The 19,609-nt window shown below is 43.7% G+C and overlaps 1 protein-coding gene across 1 annotated transcript in view; it reads left to right on the top strand.

Moving 5' to 3' along the window:
* The window catches only part of LOC141110553 (phospholipase A2 inhibitor and Ly6/PLAUR domain-containing protein-like), a 41,049-nt gene that overhangs the window by 10,910 nt on the left and 10,530 nt on the right, over window positions 1-19,609 (top strand). Inside the window, exons 2-4 of the mRNA XM_073601950.1 lie at window positions 10,290-10,406; window positions 13,804-13,965; window positions 17,594-17,734. Coding sequence (XP_073458051.1) covers window positions 10,290-10,406; window positions 13,804-13,965; window positions 17,594-17,734 — 420 coding nt within the window. The remainder of the gene's footprint in view (window positions 1-10,289; window positions 10,407-13,803; window positions 13,966-17,593; window positions 17,735-19,609) is intronic.

Genomic DNA, 19,609 nt, shown 5'->3' on the forward strand with positions numbered 1-19,609 from the left:
CTATATCTATATAGATATCTATATCTATCTATATAGATATAGATATCTATATAGATATAGATATATATATATATAAAGATATATATATATAGATATATATCGTGGATATATAAAGTCTACACACCCCTGTTAAAATGTTAGGTTTCTGTAATGTAAAAAAATGAAACAAAGATACATCATTTCATTGTTTGGGAAAAAAAAAATAAAATAAATTTCAGAACTTTTTCCACCGTTAACCACTTAATGACCGCCCACCGCAGTTGTACTGTGGCAGGTCGGCTTTCCTGCGCGAACCACTGTCACTGTATGTCGACTCGCGCAGGCGCAGTTGCAGGCGGGCATGCGCCGCCGCCGGCACGCTCTCAGGCCCACTGTATGCTGAGGAGCGTTCCCGCGGGTCAGGCGGACTCCATGTCTGCCAGCGACCCGCGATCTCCTAATACAGAGGCAGAATGGGGATTTGGCTTTGTAAACAAGGTGGATCCCCATTCTGACAGGGGACATGTCAGAGATCTACTGTTCCCAGTGATCGAGAACAGTGATCTCTGTCATGTCCCAGGTAGCCCATCCCCTCCTACAGTTATAACACACTGAGGGAACACAGTTAACTCCTTGATCACCCCCTAGTGTTAACCCCTTCCCTGCCAGTGTCATTTTTACATTGATCAGTTCATTTTTGTAGCACTGATCAATGTAATAATGTCACTGGTCCCCAGAAAGTGTCATTTGGGGTCAGATTTGTTCGCCACAATGTCGCAGTCCCGCTAAAAATTGCAGATTGCTGTCATAACCAGTAGAAACTATAAAAAAAAAAAAGTCCCTAAATCTATCGCATAGTTTGTAGACGTGATAACTTCTGCTCAAACCAATCAATATACGCCTATTTTTTTTTACCAAAAATATGTAGAAGAATATATATCAGCCTAAACTGATGAATAAATTAGTTTTTTTAGATATTTTTTGGATATGTATTAAAACAAAAAGTAAAAAAAAATGTTTTTTTTTTCAAAATTGTCACTTTTCTTTTGTTTATACCGCGAAAAATAAAAATCGCAGAGGTGATCAAATACCACCAAAAGAAAGCTCTATTTGTGGGGAAAAAAAAGGACATCAATTTTGTTTGGGTACAACGACGCACGACCGTGCAATTTTCAGTTAAAACGATGCAGTGCCGAATCGCAAAAAATGGCCCGGTCATTAGGGGGGCAAATCCTTCCTAATGTGACCTATAAACTGCACAACTCAGTTGAACAACAAATTGAAATATTTTAGGTGGAGGGAAGTAAAAATAAAAACCAAAAATAATATGGTTGCATAAGTGTGCACACCCTTACACTAATACTTTGTTGAAGAACCTTTTGATTTTATTATAGCACTCAGTCTTTTTGGGTATGAGTCTATCAGCATGGTACATATATATATATCTATATATATATATATATATATATATATATATATATATATATATATATATAGATAGATCTATATATATATAGATATATATATATCTATATATATATAGATATATATATATATATAGATAGATAGATATATATATATATATATATATATATATATATATATATATATATATATATATATATATAAGCAAGCAGTGTATGTATCTGAGTTAGGGGAGGTAGAATCAGCACAGCAGGCTGCCCAAGTGTACTGTGTGTGCAGCAAGAAGCATACTGATTGTAGGGCAGAGCAGAGTGACAGAATTATGAGCTCATCAGTGTGGCGCTTCTCCTTTCACTGCCCAGTCAAGGAGTGGAGGTGAGGGAGGGACAGGTAAGTGAAAGTGATACTGCAATAGAGAAAGGTCAGGTCCATGTCCTTTCTAGACAGCTTTGTGTCAGAGCTGTGCCAATCTCAGAACTAAGTGAACAGAAATAAGCAACTTTAACCACTTGCTTACTGGGCATTTTTACCCCCTTCCTGCCCAGGCCAATTTTCAGCTATTAGCGCTGTCTCACTTTGAATGTCAATTACGTGGTCATGCAACACTGACTGTACCCAAATTAAATTTCACACAAATAGAGCTTGACTGTGGCATTAACTAAGGCTTGTGGCCTGCTATTCCATTAACCCCACTGCTCACTAATGAACACAACGACACTGAAATGGGGTAAATTGGCCATAGCAGCCGTTTTATTAACCAAATATAAAATATAAAATAATTAACAATATAAACCTTTTTAATATATATCCAGTTTTATCACAAAAATGGAGCACAATGTCCAAATAGGCATAACCCATAACTGTAGCTGCTAGTCACTTCTCAGGCCTCCAATCGCAGAACCACCGTCTCGGAGACAACTAGCAGGTACCCATATACCAACTGGGAGCCGTACCTCAGACGGGTCCCTACACCATACTTTTTTGATGTTCCCATCTGACCCAAAAAAGAAACCTTGCGCCCTGCAAATTGCCGCAACCAACCCCCTTGGCTGCTGCATACCCCCACCATATCCACTAAAATTGTAAGGCGGGGGGCAGGTGGGAAGTTCCTTACCCTCTCTCCTCGTGTTCCCACTGTGTCCTCCCCTTCCATTCCGTCGCACTTCCTCCCCAGCTCCTCTCCCTCCACTCTGTATTGCCAGCCCTGCTCACTGTACCCACCCCCTTACCTCAACCAGGTACCAAGCCCATTAACCCCTGTCATGCCAGCCCTGCACTGAATTACCTCTTTGGTAATGCTCCGGGCCTTACTTTCTTTTGGTGGTATTTAATCACCACTGGGGTTTTAATTTTTGCTAAAGAAACAAAAAAAAAAGAAAATTTTGAAAAAAAACCCAAAAAACAATTTGTTATAAAAGTTTGCAAACGGGTAAATTTTCTCCTTCATTGATGTGTGCTGATTAGGCTGCACTGATGGGCACTGATAGACAGTGATGAGGTGGCACTGACGAGGCAGCACTGGTGGGCACTGATGAGGAGGCACTGATGGGCATTGATAGATGGCACTGATGGGCACTGATAAGCAGCACTGATGAGCACTGGTAGGCGGCACTGATAGGTGACACTAATGATGAGGCACTGATGGGCACTGACAGGCATCACTGATAGGTGACACTGATAATGAGGCACTAATTGGCAGCACTGATGGGCACTGATAGGTGGCATTGGTGGGCACTGATTGGCAGCACTGGTGGGCAGTAATTAGCAGCATCTGGTGGGCACTTTTAGCAGCACTGGTGGGCACCAATAGGTGGCACTGGTGGGCACTGATAGATGGCACTGGTTAGCACTGATTAGCAGTACTGGTGGGACCAATGTCCCTTTTTCAGAAGCCGGTCACTGGCTTTCTTCTCTCCTCTCGCTGATCGCGAGGAGAAAAAAAAAGGCGATAACTTCCTTCTGTTTACTTCTGTGATCAGCTGTCATTGGCTTACAGCTGATCACATGGTAAAGGGCTGCTGTAATTTGCCCTTTACCCTATTCTGTGATCAGCCGAGTCCGAAGGACTTGTCGATCACAGAGTGTGCCGCCCGCACACCCCAAGGGGCGCGCAAGCAGTCTGATCACAGGAGGACGTCTATGGACGCCGTCCCGGAACTAGAAGCCCGCGCTGTAGCTGTGTTTTGGCTATAGCGCGGAGAGAGCCCCCTGCTTATGTGGTCAGTGATAGCATTATTAACTGGCCCAATTGGTGGTCAGTGGCAGTGTTAATAACTCCCCCCCCCAAATTGATGGTTAGTAACAGTTATTAAACCCCCCTGCTTTGGTGGTCAGTGGCCATGGTATGACATTGGTGGTCAGTGGCCATGATATGACATTGGTGGTCAATGGCCATGGTATGACATTGGTGGTCAGTGGCAGTGTTAGTAACCCCACCTGCATCGGTTGTCAGTGGCAGTGTTACTAATTACCCCCACCCCGATTTTGGGGTCAGTGGTAGTGTTACTAACACCACCTGCATTGGTGGCCAGTGGTAGTTATTAAACCCCCCCAGGTTAGAAGTTAGTGTTAGCATTAATAACCACTCCCCGATTGATGGCCAGTGGCCATGTTAATTACAATCCCCCCAAATCAGTGGTTAGTGACAGTATTATTAATAGTAACAGTGTAGTAACAGTTATAGTAATAGTGACCCCTACATTGGTGATCGGTGTTTTCTCTTTTCTGACCCCACCCTCCAAAAAGAGAAAACACCCTCCCATGCTCTCTTCCCAATGACGTTGGGACTGTACCAAATCACAAAGCCTCTCAGTACTGGCATTAGTTCAGTTCCAGGGGCCGGAATGCACAGGACAATATGAGAGAATTAATCCCACCCCAGTGTGGAAAGCAATCAAAACCTGACCGGGATTCTAACCCATCTCTAATCCAATGCTGAACAAAAATATTTGTTTTTAGATATCCTTAGGCTTTTGCATTATCCTAGATTATTATGTGAAATCTAAATATATCCAGTAGTCATACATGTGGTGGACTAGCAAACAATGATTATGTACTGTGGTGAGAAAAGCACATTCATCCTTAAGCACTTTAACACATTTCCTATCTGTGATATCAATTCCATCAATAACCACACATAGCAAAGAAAGTGAAGGTCAATACAGTTATTTTTTAAAGGAAGATATCTAACAACTAAAGAAGGCTGAACAATGGGCAGCATTTGTGCTATCTGAAATCCTGCCGCTTTCCTGTCTGCTCCCATTGCAGTAACCTGGGCTTATTTTCAGTGGGAATACCGGGGAACGCAGTTCTAGCACCTCCAGCACTGAAAGTATGCAATCACAAGAGGAAATGGGCTGTGCTGGAGAGTCAATTGATGCTGGCTGCTGGGAGATCTATTGTTGTTAACAGGATCTATTGTTGTTGGATGGGGCGCTGTTGTTTAGCTGGGGTCTTATTCTACTGGGGGGGGTACATTTTTGCCAGGAGGGATCTACTGTGAGGGAGGAAGTCTCCTGATGCTGGCTGATCTATTGTCTATCTATAGGGGATCTATTGTTGCTGCTGAGGATATATAATTGCAGCAGGGTCTACTGTTGCTGTGGGTAAGTTATTGCTGCTGGTGGGTCTATTGTTGCCGAGGAGGAAGTCTATTGTCCTGGCTGCAGAGGATCTATTTTATTGCTTTTTTTTCTTTTCAATAACGCATTCAATACAAATTGCCCATAAGATGATACTTGGTTCGGTGTTCTCTAAAAAGAGTGGTACTTGGAGGTGGGTAGGGGTTGGAACAAGACACATTGCACAGTGGGGGGCAGGGGTGGAACCAAGAGACAGTGCTCAGAGCTGGGTAGGGGTGGAACCAACAGACAGTGCTCAGAGGTGGGTAAGGGTGGAACCAAGTGACAGTGCTCAGAGGTGGGTAGGGGTGGAACCAAAAGACAGTGCTCAGAGGTGGGTAGGGGTGGAACCAAGAGACAGTGCTCAGAGCTGGGTAAGGGTGGAACCAAGAGACAGTGCTCAGAGGTGGGTAGGGGTGGAACCAAGAGACAGTGCTCAGATGTGGGTAGGGGTGGAACCAAGAGACAGTGCTCAGAGGTGGATAGGGATGGTGGAACCAAGAGACAGTGCTCAGAGGTGGGTAGGGGTGGAACCAAGAGACAGTGCTCAGAGGTGGGTAGGGGTGGAACCAAGAGACAGTGCTCAGAGGTGGGTAGGGGTGGAACCAAGAGACAGTGCTCAGATGTGGGTAGGGGTGGAACCAAGAGACAGTGCTCAGAGGTGGATAGGGATGGTGGAACCAAGAGACAGTGCTCAGAGGTGGGTAGGGGTGGAACCAAGAGACAGTGCTCAGAGGTGGGTAGGGGTGGAACCAAGAGACAGTGCTCAGAGGTGAATAGGGGTGTAACCAAGAGACTGTGCTCAGAGGTGGGTAGGTGTGAAACCAAGAGACAGTGCTTAGGTGCTTAGAGGTGGATAGGGGTGGTGGAACCAAGATACGGTGCTCAGAGGTGGATAGGGTGGAACCAAGAGACAGTGCTCAGAGGTAGGTAGGTGTGAAACCAAGAGACAGTGCTCAGAGGTGGATAGGGATGGTGGAACCAAGAGACAGTGATCAGAGTTGGGTAGGGATGGAACCAAGAGACGGTATGATGACGCCGCATGTATTCTCACTGTTTTACTGTTTATAGAGCTTTCTGTAAATGCTATTTTTTGCATTTAAATAAAAGAAAGTGTTTGAAAAAAAAATTAAAAATTGTCCTGGTGTCAGTGGGAGCAAACAGTGCATCTTTGGCATTAGAGGGAGGTATAGTGCCCCATTGTTGGTGTCAGTGAAGGAATAGTGCGCCATCATAAGTGTCAATGGGAGAAATATTGCCCCATTGTTGATGTCAGTAACAGGAATTATACAGGAATTATGCCCCATTGTTGGTGTCAGCTGTGAGCTCATCTGGGCCAGGGCACTTGCATGATTTTTTTTGGATAATGTGTTGGTGAGTGTTTTTTTGAGGTCTGTATCCTAAACTTGAGTTAATAATAAATAAGAAGTAATAAACCACAAAAAAAAGTAAAAGTAATGTATTTTGCTGGTTACCAATCCTTACAGTACATGTGGTGGCCTCATTAGTTTTCTCTTTTTAGGTTTGTAACGCAGGGGTTTACCAAAGTCATCTTACTGAGTAATGTGTTGTTCCTTAAGTAAGGGAATGGCTCCCTCTAGTGGCCGCTACAACTTTGGCATGAGCTTTTCTCTATTTTAGCAGCAAACAGTAATGCATTATGGGATTAGTAGTTTAATGAGGAGATGACTCATGTGTTTAACTCAGTCTGCGAACTACTGACCCACAATCCCCAATTCACCTTCCCACAATGCCAAGTCACAGAACAGCCTGCTGGGTAAGCAGATAAAAGGGACAGGCGTGGCATGTTTCTGGCCTCTTGGGACGCCATTCAACACCTGCCTTCAGTGAGGTCTGTGAGTGTGGCTGGGAGACTGTGGCCTGTAAGGCATGGAGCAGAATCGATCGGCCTCTGAGGAGTTCCAGAGCACAATCAGCTGGATCCGAGTGTTGATGAGCCTGAGGACCCAAGACATCTGGGGTTTTCCTGTATTCCAGTCATCAGCCATCTGAAGGAGTGGTGCGGTGTGACGGCGCCAGCTTTTGGATCAGACTAAAATCGCAAGAAAGGAGTTTGGAAGGAATCCTACAGTACCTGGGCCTGTTGTGGTGAGTGGGCACTTGCCCAGATCAATAGAATACACTGTTTACTGGTGAGACTTGTAGTCCCACACGCTAACCCAACATAAAACAAAACAGAATAGCAAGCAGCAACACTAGAATGTGACTGGAATTCAAATACTATTATGTGAAAAAAGTGCTGCGCTAGCATGAAAAACATATAAATGAACTAGCAAAGTTCAGTGATAAAAGGTATAATCAAGTTCATTATGTGTATGAAGAAGGTGATAAGGTCCAAACAATAAGATGGATGGCAAATCCCATAAGACTGAGGAAATCTTCTGACATGAGATTCATCTAAGATTAACTCTTGTGGTAAAGAAGGTGAAAATACTCTTACTAGAGCGGGTGGATTCGAATGCCAAATGCCACCGAATCAAATAGGCTTAAGGAACCAGATGGAAGGTTCTCCCGGATGGTAATGGAGGTCCAGGTTCTCCGAAGGTGTCTCCTCTGGGCTGGAACCACTGTGATGATATCCTGCAAGTTAAGGGAAGCAGCACATCTGGTGGAAGCGTCTCGATTTCTCATAGATCCAAAAAGTATGGAAAGAAAAATATAGTGCAGGTCAAAAAATATTTATTGGAACCAATCAATATACAAAGGTATAAAAAGTGATCACATAAAATACTATAAAAACAATGTAGGGAACAGAGAGCCTTTCCCGATGCGTTTCGTCTGATTTGGACTTCTACAGGGGCATAGGCCCTGCACAGAGGAACTCTGGGGTTTATTACAACCCATGCTGTAGAGGTGGTACTCTATTGCCATTACAGTTCACAAGGAAGAGTTAAAGAAGTGCTGTTTGTTCACCACCAACAAAGGAATAGTTCTTATTACACTCATCATTTTACAGTCTGTTTCTTTATGTTCTCTCATGTTGCATTACAAATAACTGCAGTTCATGTCAAAGGGCTAGTTGAAGAATAAATGAAGATAAAGTACTTTTGTCACCCTCAGCAAGGCATCAGGGTGTCACTACACTCTCTGAACATTGAATTGCAGGCTAGGGGGAGCCCTAGAGTATAGGATTCAATATTATACTGCATAATCCTATTTATGTGAATGTAATATGTTTGGTTTTGGGGTGTGCATTGAGGCTGCAGTGGGAAGGTGCTTAACATAAGTGTTTTATGATATTGAGCATTTGTCCCACTGTGCACCTGTCTGCATATACCCTCCATGTGATCATTAAATTCTCAGTTCATGTACACATTGACTGTTTTCTATTGTCATTCTTTACATCTGAGTTACCACAGTGTTTATTGTACTAAACATCCTCTTAGTAAACTTTCTAATTGGTTAGTAACACACTTTCTGTCTTCTGATGGCTCCACTCTGGATGGAGGAGCAACAGAGCCACCTACAGTTGTGCTCATAAGTTTACATACCCTGGCAGAATGTATGATTTCTTGGCCATTTTTCAGAGAATATGAATGATAACACAAACAATTTTCTTTCACTCATGGTTAGTGTTTGGCTGAAGCCATTTATTATCAGTCAACTGTGTTTACTCTTTTTACATCATAATGACAACAGAAACTACCCAAATGACTACCCAAATGACCCTGATCAAAAGTTCTTAATACCGTGTATTCCCCCCTTTAACATCAATGACAGCTTGAAGTCTTTTGTGGTATTTGTGGATGAGGCTCTTTATCTTCTCAGATGGTAAAGCTGCCAATTCCTCTTGGCAAAAAACCTCCAGTTCCTGTAAATTCTTGGGCTGTCTTGCATGAACGGTACTTTTGAAATCTCCCCAGAGTGGCTCAATGATATTGAGGTCAGGAGACTGAGATGGCCACTCCAGATCCTTCATTTTATTCTGCTGTAGCCAATGACAGGTCGACTTGCCCTTGTGTTTTGGATCATTCTGATGTTGGAATGTCGCAGTACGTCCCATGCGCAGCTTCCTGGCTGATGAATGCAAATGTTCCTCCAGTATTTTTATATAACATACTGCATTTATTTTGCCATCAATTTTGACCAAATTTCCTGTGCTTTTGTAGCTCACACATCCCCCGAAACATCAGCGATCCACCTCCGTGTTTCACAGTAGGAATGGTGTACTTTTCATCATGGGCCTTGTTGTCTCTTCTCCAAATGAAGAGTTTATGGTTGTGGCCAAAAAGCTCAGTTTTGGTCTCACCACTCCAAATGACTTTGTGCCAGAAGGTTTGAGGCTTGTCTCTGTGCTGTTTGCATATTGTAGGCGGAATACCTTGTGTCATTTGAGTAGTAAAAGTTTTCTTCTGGTGACTCGACCACGCAGCCCATCTTTCTTCAAGTGCCTCCTTATTGTGCATCTTGAAACAGCCACACCACATGTTTTCAGAGAGTCCTGTATTTCACCTGAAGTTATTTGTGGGTTTTTCTTTGCATCCCAAACAATTTTGGCTGAAATCTATAGTTGGTCTACCTGACCGTGGTTTGGTTTCAACAGAACCCCTCATTTTCCACTTCTTGATTAGAGTTTGAACACTGCTGATTGGCATTCTCAATTCCTTGGATATCTTTTTATATCCCTTTACTGTTTTATACAGTTCAACTACCTTTTCCAGCAGATCTTTTGACAATTCTTTTGCTTTCCCCATGACTCAAAATCCAGAAACGTCAGTGCAGCACTGGATGAAAGATGCAAGGGTCTGTCAGGAGTCCAGAAACTCATTGACCTTTTATACACACACACTAATTACAAGCAAACAGATCACAAGTGAGGATGTTTACCTTTACTAGCCATTCAAACCCCTTTGTGTCAACCTGTGTGCATGTTATCAGGCCAAAATCACCAGGGTATGTAAACTTTTGATCAGGGTCATTTAGGTATTTTCTGTTGCCATTATGATTTAAAAAGAGTAAACCCAGTTGATTGATAGTAAATGGCTTCAGCCAAACACTAACCATGAGTGAAAGAAAAGTTTTTGTGTTATAATTCATATTCTCTGAAAAATGGCCAAGAAATCATAAATTCTGTCATGGTCAGTAGCACTGCCAACCCGTGGAAGGATAGATAGAGATAGAGATAGACCTTCCGTGTATTTTATGCAGGTTTAATATATGATATTCCACATTTATTCAAATTTATTTTTCTATTATATTGAAATATGTGCTTAATAATGGGTGATTTTTTTTGTTTTTTTTTAGGTTATGCTCTCACCTGTGTCAGTTGCACTTCTTCATCCCAGGCTCTATGTACGGGATCCTCAGTCACATGCAATGGTGCCAATGAGCTTTGTACAACCATCTACACTACAACCACACGTATGTTCATTTTGTCCTATGTTTGTTTCATTTTACTTATAGCAAAGCCACAGCAACACAGGATTTTCCACTAATATTTCAAGTAGAGTGCTTGCAGACAGTAACTAATGGGTGAATCTTGTTGAACCTCACTTGGGTGAATCACCCTCTTATATTCACCGGGTGAACTGCTCCATCCAATCAGTGATAGACCCATTCAGCGCAGAACTCTCTCATTGAAAGCCATAGCCCTCTCCTCTTCTGAGAGTTTCTAGTTACTGTCTGTGCTGTCCCAGCTCCTCTGCCCCTCACCTCCATACCATACATAACTTTTTATGTAGTTGAGAAGAACAGTTGTAGTTTACCAGTTACATAGTTGGGTTGAAAAAAGTCCATCTAGTTCTACCAGGTCCAAAACAAAGGGTGGGCAGGAGGGACAAGCGCCCCGTGTGCGGCAGTAGGGGGTGAACCGACCTTACTATAGGCACACCGGCTCCAGTGGCAGGCAACCATAAGCAATTGGTCATGCATGTGTTGTGCACACTCTATGCCAACCATGGACAGCTGGAGCAGGGGGCAGAGAAAGGGTACAGGGCATTACACCCATTCTACGGCACTCATTAGCAGCAGGGGAGTGGGGCGCAGTTCTACATCCTTGCCCTGTGCACTGGATGAACCTGTTCCACTACTGAAATCAATCAATAGAAAAAATAATTATAGTAAATGGAATCAATAAATAGAAAACCTCCATAAACAGAACCATAGCAAGCGGTAGTAAAATCTATTTGTTTAAAAAAAATAAAAAACAGGTTCCCCCCCTGCCAGGTTTAAGCTGTAATGTACTAGTATACACTGCATACTAGTACATTATAACATTACACTATGTTATCAAAAGTATTGGGACGCCTGCCTTTACACACACATGAACTTTAATGGCATCCCAGTCTTTTAGTCCGTAGGGTCCAATATTGAGTTGGCCCACCCTTTGCAGCTATAACAACGTCAACTCTTCTGGGAAGGCCGTCCACAAGGTTTAGAAGTGTGTCTATGGAAATGTTTGACCATTCTTCCAAAAACGCATTTGTGAGGTCAGCAACTGATGTTGGACAAGAAGGCCTGGCTCGCAGTTTCAGCTCTAATTCATCCCAAAGGTGTTCTATTGGGTTGAGGTCAGGACTTTGTGCAGACCAGTCAAGTTCCTCCACCCCAAACTCATCCATGTCCTTATGGACCTTGCTTTGTGCACTGGTCCAAATCATTTGGTGGAGGGGGGATTATGGTGTGGGGTTGTTTCTCAGGGGTTGGGATTGGCCCCTTAGTTCCAGTGAAGGGAACTCTTAAGGCGTCAGCATACCAAGACATTTTGGACAATTTCATGCTCCCAACTTTGTGGGAACAGTTTGGGGATGGCCCCTTCCTGTTCCAACATGACTGCGCACCAGTACACAAAGCAAGGTCCATAAAGACATGGATGAGTGAGTATGGGGTGGAGGAACTTGATTACGTCCTGACCTCAGGCACTGATGTGGACCAGATGGCCTGGCTCGCAGTCTCCACTCTAATTCATCCCAAAGGTGTTTTATCGGGTTAAGGTCAGGACTCTGTGCAGGTCAGTCAAGTTCCTCCACCCCCAAACTCAGTCATCCATGTCTTTATGGACCTTGCTTTGTGCACTGGTGTGAAGTCATGTTGGAACAGGAAGGGACCATCTCCAAACTGTTCCCACAAAGTTGGGAGCATGAAATTTGTATACTGACGCCTTAAGGGTTCCCTTCACTGGAACTAAGGGGCCAAGCCCAACCCCTGAAAAACAATCCCACACCATAATCCCCCCTCCACCAAATGATTTGACCAGTGTACAAAGCAAGGTCCATAGGATGTTTGCTATTGGTGAAATTACCAGAAAAAAAAGTCTAAACATGAAATGAATGCTGCCACTACATCTAAGGACTGGTAAGCTACAGTGTAAAAATGCATTCTATGCATGAAGGTAAAAAAACCTTCTGTGGGCAGCAGCCCCCCTAATACTCACCTGAGCTCCCTCTCGATCCATGAGATGTGCATGAGAGATGAGCTTCTCCCGAGTCTCTCATTCCTCATTGGCTGAGACAGCAGCAGGAGCTATCGCCTCCTGCCACTGTCAATCACAGCCAGTGAGCCAATGAGTAGAGAGCAGGGGGCTGGGCCGAGCTGCAGCTCTGTGTGTTTTAGAGCATAGAGTGGGGCTCGAGAGCGAGCAGGCACCAGTGTCCCCAGACCAAACGGCTTGCTATTGGGGGCACTGGATGAAAAGGAGGAGCGGTGCCGGGGAGGGGGGGGTCCGAAAAGTAGAAGATCGGGGCTGCTCTGTGCAAAACCACTGCACAGAACAGGTAAGTATAACATGTTTTGTATCTTTTTTTTATGAACCTTTAATGTCACTTTAAGGGTAACTACACTTTTGTCGGGAATAAAAAGCAAATAAAAGGAAATTTTCTATAGCATATACAATTGCGACACAAATCATATTGTAATGGAATGTTATTAAAAATGATCATGAATGATGAAGACAGATGATGATGATGATGAATGGTGAGGACCGATGATGATGAATGGTGAAGACAGATTGGGCAGCACAGTGGTGTAATGGGTAGCACTCTCGCCTCGCAGCAATAGGGTCGCTGGTTCGTATCCCAACCACGACACTACCTGCCTGGAGTTTGCATGTTCTCCCTGTGCCTGCGTTGGTTTCCTCCGGGTACTCCGGTTTCCTCCCACACTCCAAAGACATGCTGGTAGGTTTATTGGCTTCTGTCGAAAAATTGGCCCTGGTGTTTGGGTGTGAGTTGGGGACCTTGGATTGCAGACCCCTTGGAGGTGGGGACCAGTGTGGGTGTGTGTGGAGCGCTGCATAGATTGATGGCGCTACATGGGTACCTTAAATGTATATATAAAAAAAAAATAATAATATAGTGGATGGGCATCTTAATGGGACGCAATGTGTGGGGATGGGGACAATTGTGGGTGCTCACTCGGGTTAAACTGGATGGACTGGTGTCTTTATTCAACCTTACTAACTATGTAACTATCTAACTATGATGATTAATGGTGAGGACTGATGAGGATAGATGATGATGATGAATGGTGAGGACAGATGATGATAATGAATGATGAGGACCAATGATGATAATGAATGGTAAGGAAGATAGTGAATGGTGAGGACTGATGATGAATGTTGAGGACTGATGAGGACAGATGATGATGGTGAGGACAGATAATGATGGTGAGGACAGATGATGAGCACAGATGATGATGATGAATGGTGAGGACAGATGATGATGATGAATGGTGAGGACAGATGATGGTGAATGGTGAGGATGTAAAAGTGTACAATAAGTGTCTTTATTGATCCCTTTGTGTTTTGTAATTACTTCTTTAGTTGAATTGTTTGGAACAACATCAACAACCTACTCATTGACGAGAGGATGTGGACAAATATCGGAGTGCAACGAGCAGAAGACTTTGCGTAACCAGATCATGACAGTGAATATCAACACGGGCTGCTGCAATGCAGATAACTGTATTACTACTGAACCCACAGGCAAGTATCCATTAAAGTGTTATTAATCCCAACTAAACAACATAGCCACTGTTAAAGAGTGATTTACTTAGGGCAAATAGACTGCTCACTATGCAAGGGAAGCTGCACTTTGGAAGGGAATTTTCCCCAGAGCTTAATGTATGTAATGAAGCTCTACTGACTTCTATCATCTAATTATGTGCTGTTCTTTTTATATTTTTATTTATTTCCTTGCATGAGATTGGAAATCCCTTTGCAAATTGCAATTCCCCTTGCAAAGTGACCAGCCTATTTGTCTTTAGTAAATCAATCCCATTGCATCTGGTTCTCTAGTGTATATTGATATCAAACAGAGTATAACAAATAATTCTGTGCTACCCGAAAAAACAAGCAGCTAACACGGCCAGTAGGATATGTGCATAAAACAGATAACAAAATAAGTGTAGCGCTAATATAAAAAAATCAAATAACCACATGTTATGTAGCATGAAGGCCATTACGTTCCTCAAATCAGCAAATCCAAATTAAAAAAAGGGGGACATAAAAAGGTATATCCAAAAATAATAAAGGTCCTCAAAAGATATATCATACAGAATAATGAGATAATAGTCCTCAGTATATGTGTGACTTCATACATAAAACTTGTCAGTGTGCAGAAGACATCTGGAATGGAAAAACACCACCATCAATAATAGGGAGGCTTACCGGAACGTTTGAAAGCAAAAAACCTACGTTCAATTGGGTCAAACAAGCTTGAGTGATAAACGGCTGATGGAGTTCCGTAGTAGATGAACCTGAGATGATCTGTGGACCGGTGTGTGCCTCAGGGGTGATGTCCGCAGTGGATGGTGATTACATTGGACAAGAAGAAACAAAAAGAGGCCACATAGTGTAATCCCATATCAAAAATGTGTACCAAATTTATTTAAAAAGAAGGAAATACACTCACATGAAGATAGATAAAAAACAGCGCTGTATAGGTAAAATGGCGGCAGTGGCGTCCTACCCAATGCGTTTCGGCACCTTGGACATTGTCTGACCCCCCAGATGATGTCCAAGGAGACGAAACGCAGGACAAAGATAGGGAGGCAGAAAGAGGGGGAGGACACCAGAGAGAGGGGGAGGACACCAGAGAGATGGAGGAGGACACCAGAGAGAGGGGAAGGACACCAGAGAGATGGAGGAGGACACCAGAGAGAGGGGGAGGACACCAGAGAGATGGAGGAGGACACCAGAGAGAGGGGAAGGACACCAGAGAGGTGGAGGAGGACACCAGAGAGAGGGAGAGGACACCAGAAAGAGGGGGAGGACACCAGAGAGATGGAGGAGGACACCAGAGAGAGGGGAAGGACACCAGAGAGATGGTGGAGGACACCAGAGAGAGGGGAAGGACACCAGAGAGATGGTGGAGGACACCAGAGCGAGGGAGGAGGACACCAGAAAGAGGGGGGGAACACCAGAGAGATGGGGGGACACCAGAAAGAGGGGGAGGACACCAGAGAGATGGAGGAGGACACCAGAGAGAGGGAAAGGACACCAGAGAGAGGGGGAGGACACCAGAAAGAGGGGGAGGACACCAGAGAGAGGGAGGAAGACACCAGAAAGAGGGGGAGGACACCAGAGAGAGGGGGAGGACACCAGAGAGAGGGGGAGGACACCAGAGAGAGGGGGAGGACACCTGAGAAAGAGGGAGGACACAAGATAGAGGGGGAGGAGACCTGAGAAAGGGGGAGGACACTTGAGGACACCGAAGAGAGGGGGAGGACACCGGGAAGAGCCCTCAATAAAGCAGCTGACAGCTGCGGGAGGGAGAGGGGGAGAAGCGGCTGTCAGAAAAGCTATACAGGGGGTTACAGCATGTAACTGCCCCTGCCGCCACACTGATCACATGTGAGGATGCCAGGCCCCCTGCTACACTGAGGATGCCTGGCCCGATACGACAGGTATCGGATTAAGCATCAGAGCATTTGCACAAGTACTGATACTCATGCAAATGCTTGGTATCGGCACCAATACCGATACTAGTATCGGTGCAACGCTATTTATTATAATTAGATTATTCACAATATTTCTACAGTTCATTATATACATTGAATAAGCGGTTTAAGGATGAACTTTGTTTACGATTATATCACTGTCTTGTTTTGATTTTTCACATATGGATTGCATCAATTAGAGCAGGGATATGCAATTAGCGGACCTCCAGATGTTGCAAAACTACAAGTCCCATCATGCCTCTGCCTCTGGGTGTCATGCTTGTGGCTGTCAGACTCTTGCTATACCACATGGGACTTGTAGTTCTGCAACAGCTGGAGGTCCGCTAATTGCATATCCCTGAATTAGAGCAACTGTTTATATAATTATCTATTTACCCATCGTAACATCATCTTTCACAATATACAAAAAAATTGGGCTAACTTTACTGTTTTTTTTTAAATTCATGAAAGTGTATTTCTTCCAAAAAAAAATTGCTGCGCAAATTCAGTGTGATATAATCTATTGCAATGATCGCCATTTTTTTCCCTATGGTCTCTGCTAAAAGTATATATATAATGTTTGGGGGTTCTAAGTCATTTTCTAGCAAAAAATACTGATTTTAACTTGTAAGCAACAAGTGTCACAAAAAGGCTTAGGCATAAAGGAGTTAAAATAGAAACAAAAGGCAAAACATTTGTCTATAGATATATTAAAAAAAAAACATTCTAAATACCTTCCCCCCCCCCTCTGTTCTCAGATGGATAGGAGCTGGGGGGGGGACCACAATAAACTGAGCTTCCCAGTTAATGGCTGTGCAGGGGGGCCTGTCGGGACAAGGCTGATCAGGGAGAGCAAGCTTAGTTCCCAGCATTGCTAGAGAACTGACCACAGTGTGTTCTCCTGCTTAGTGTGGTCAGCTTTTATTAGGAAAGCAGAGGGACTGCCAGGAACACCAGGGAATTCACACATACAATTGTATTCACACAATTTTTCATACATGTACATGGTGCAGCAGGGATATGAAATGTTGGGGTAACAAACAATTTAAAAGGGTTGTAAACCCTTTTTTTTTTTTATAACAAACATGTCATACTTACCTCCTCTGTGCAGTTCATTTTGCACAGAGTGTCCCCGGTCCTCCTCTTCTGGGGTCCCTCAGCGGCGTTGGTGGCTCCTCCCCGCATCGAGTGTCCACGTTGGAGAAGGCTCTTCTACGGTGGACACCCGTGCGGGCGCGCTCCCGAGCACTGCATCTGTGTACATTCACATAGAATGCAGGAACTCGGCCCCGCCCCCCCCGGAGCCGCGTCATTGGATTTGATTGACAGCAGCGGGAGCCAATGGCTGCGCTACTATCAATCTATCCAATCAGGACATGAGACACAAGCTAGAGCTGGTGTGCTCGTTTCCGGACAGAAGATGACAGCTTTCAGGTAAGTAAAATGGGAGGGGGGGGGGCAGCACTACAGAAGGTTTTTCACCTTAATACATAGAATGCATTAAGGTGAAAAACCATGAGGGTTTACAACCCATTTAAGGTAGCCATCGCATATAAGGATTGGTAAACTGCAATATATTATATTTTTGTTTTTGGGTTTATTACTGCTTTAATTATATTGTACAGTAATCTGTCTCTTTATTTAATTGGTTTCTTTTGATTTTATCCTTTTAGCAACAATTAATACACAACTAAATGGATTGGAATGTCCTTCATGCTTCCAATTGTCATCTGCAACTTGTGTGCCAACCAGTAAAGTGGCATGCACAGGGAATGAGATCCAATGTACCACCTACTCATTGTCTTCAGATTCAGGTAATTCTAAATTCATTAGCAGTAGTGATGGGCAAATCTGGTTGGGTTCAATTTGAGGACACATTCGGCGAGCACGAACCTCACTGAAGTCAGTGGGAGGCGAATGTTGAAAATGAATTCCCTCTATTTTTAAAGCTAAGAGGCAAGGGATTGTTGAACCAAGGGTATGGGGAGCCGGGCACTGCCAGTATGGACAAATAGTATGAAAAACTAAAATGAAAAAAACACCAATCGGCATGGAGCAGCTATTTTAAGAAAGCTTAGTATGAAACATTAACCACTTGACCTCCGGAAGATTTACCTCCCTTTATGACCAGGCCATTTGATTACCGCTGCATTTTTAAATTTTTTTTGCACTATAAACAAAAAAAAGACCGGCAATTTTGAAAAAAAACAAAAAACAATATTTTTTACCTTCTGCTTTAAAAACATATTGAAGGAAAAAAAATGTAAAAAATCAAATTTCTTCATAAATTTAGGCCAATATGTATTCTGCTACATATTTTTGATAAAGAAAAATCCCAATAAGTGTATATTGATTAGTTTGCCCAAAAGTTATAGTGTCTACAAACTACAGAATTTTTATTTACAGTAAAAACCTTGATTCAAAAGCGATGTCTTGATATACAAGTAGCGTCATGTTACAACTGAGTATAAAAGAGAAGAGAGGCTACAGTACCTGCTGCCGATATTGTGTTTCCAGCGCGATGGGATCGCGCTGGAAATCACTGCTGCAAGGCTGTGCTTCTCGCGCTCGCTGCCCCCACGAGATGCCGCGCAACCATAGGAATCCATTGGGGCGGCGAGCTGGAGGAGCGACAGAGCTCGGTGCTGGCTCCCGTGACGGGGCTCGCAGGTATCAATATCCCTGCTAACAGCGGCGAGATTGACACAATATCGGCGGCACCTACTGTAAGTGTAGCGATATGGTTACATTTAATGAAGGTACAACATTTAACAACTCACATGGTTAATGATTAAAACCAGCACATCTAAGTATGCAGGCATCTGGGGTAAAGCTGTCCACATAGACCAGAGCGCAGAGCATTGCGCCATGAGCCCACCCAGGTGTCACAACAGCGAATGAACATTCGCTGTTGTAACACTGATCCTCAATCCGGCCAATCAGAAGCAGGTCTGAGACCTGTTTGCCGATTGGCCTGAAAAAGAGAAGTCTCCCGACTGGTCACCGACGAGGTGGGAGGAAACAGAAGCCGCCGATGCCCGTGGAGAGTAGAGGAGGGGAAAGCTGTTGCCGCCGCCGAGCAACGGAAGCCACCGGTGAAGCGCTGAAAAGATGGGGTAAGTGCACCAGACCGGGGGGGGGGGGGGGGGGGGGGGCACTGTTTGCTCCCCCCCCCCCCAAAAAAAAATTACCACCGGCCGCCACTGCCCCACACAGTTAGGAAACACTCGCAGGGAACACGTTTAACCCTTTGATTGCCCCTTCCCTGCCAGTGTCATTTATACAGTGATCAGTGCATTTTTTTTAGCACCGATCACTGTATTGGTGTCACTGGTCCCCAAAAAGTGTCACTTAGGGTCGGATTTGTCCGCTGCAATGTCGCAGTCCTGCTAAAAATACCAGATCACTGCCATTACCAGTAAAAACAATAAAAAACATAAAACATTCTTAAATATATCCCATAGTATGTAGATACTATAACTTTTGCGCAAACCAATCAATATACGCTTATGGGGAATTTTTTTTTACCAAAAATATCTAGAAGAATACATATTGGCCTAAATTGATGAAGAAATTAGTTTTTTTACATTTTTTTTTTGGATATGTTTTATAGCAGAATGTAAAAAATATTGTTTTTTTTTTTCAAAATTGTCGGGTTTTTTTGTTTGTAGCGCAAAAAATTAAAACTG

The sequence above is a fragment of the Aquarana catesbeiana genome, linkage group LG10 (assembly GCF_042186555.1).
Source record: "Aquarana catesbeiana isolate 2022-GZ linkage group LG10, ASM4218655v1, whole genome shotgun sequence".
Taxonomy (NCBI): Eukaryota; Metazoa; Chordata; class Amphibia; order Anura; family Ranidae; genus Aquarana; species Aquarana catesbeiana.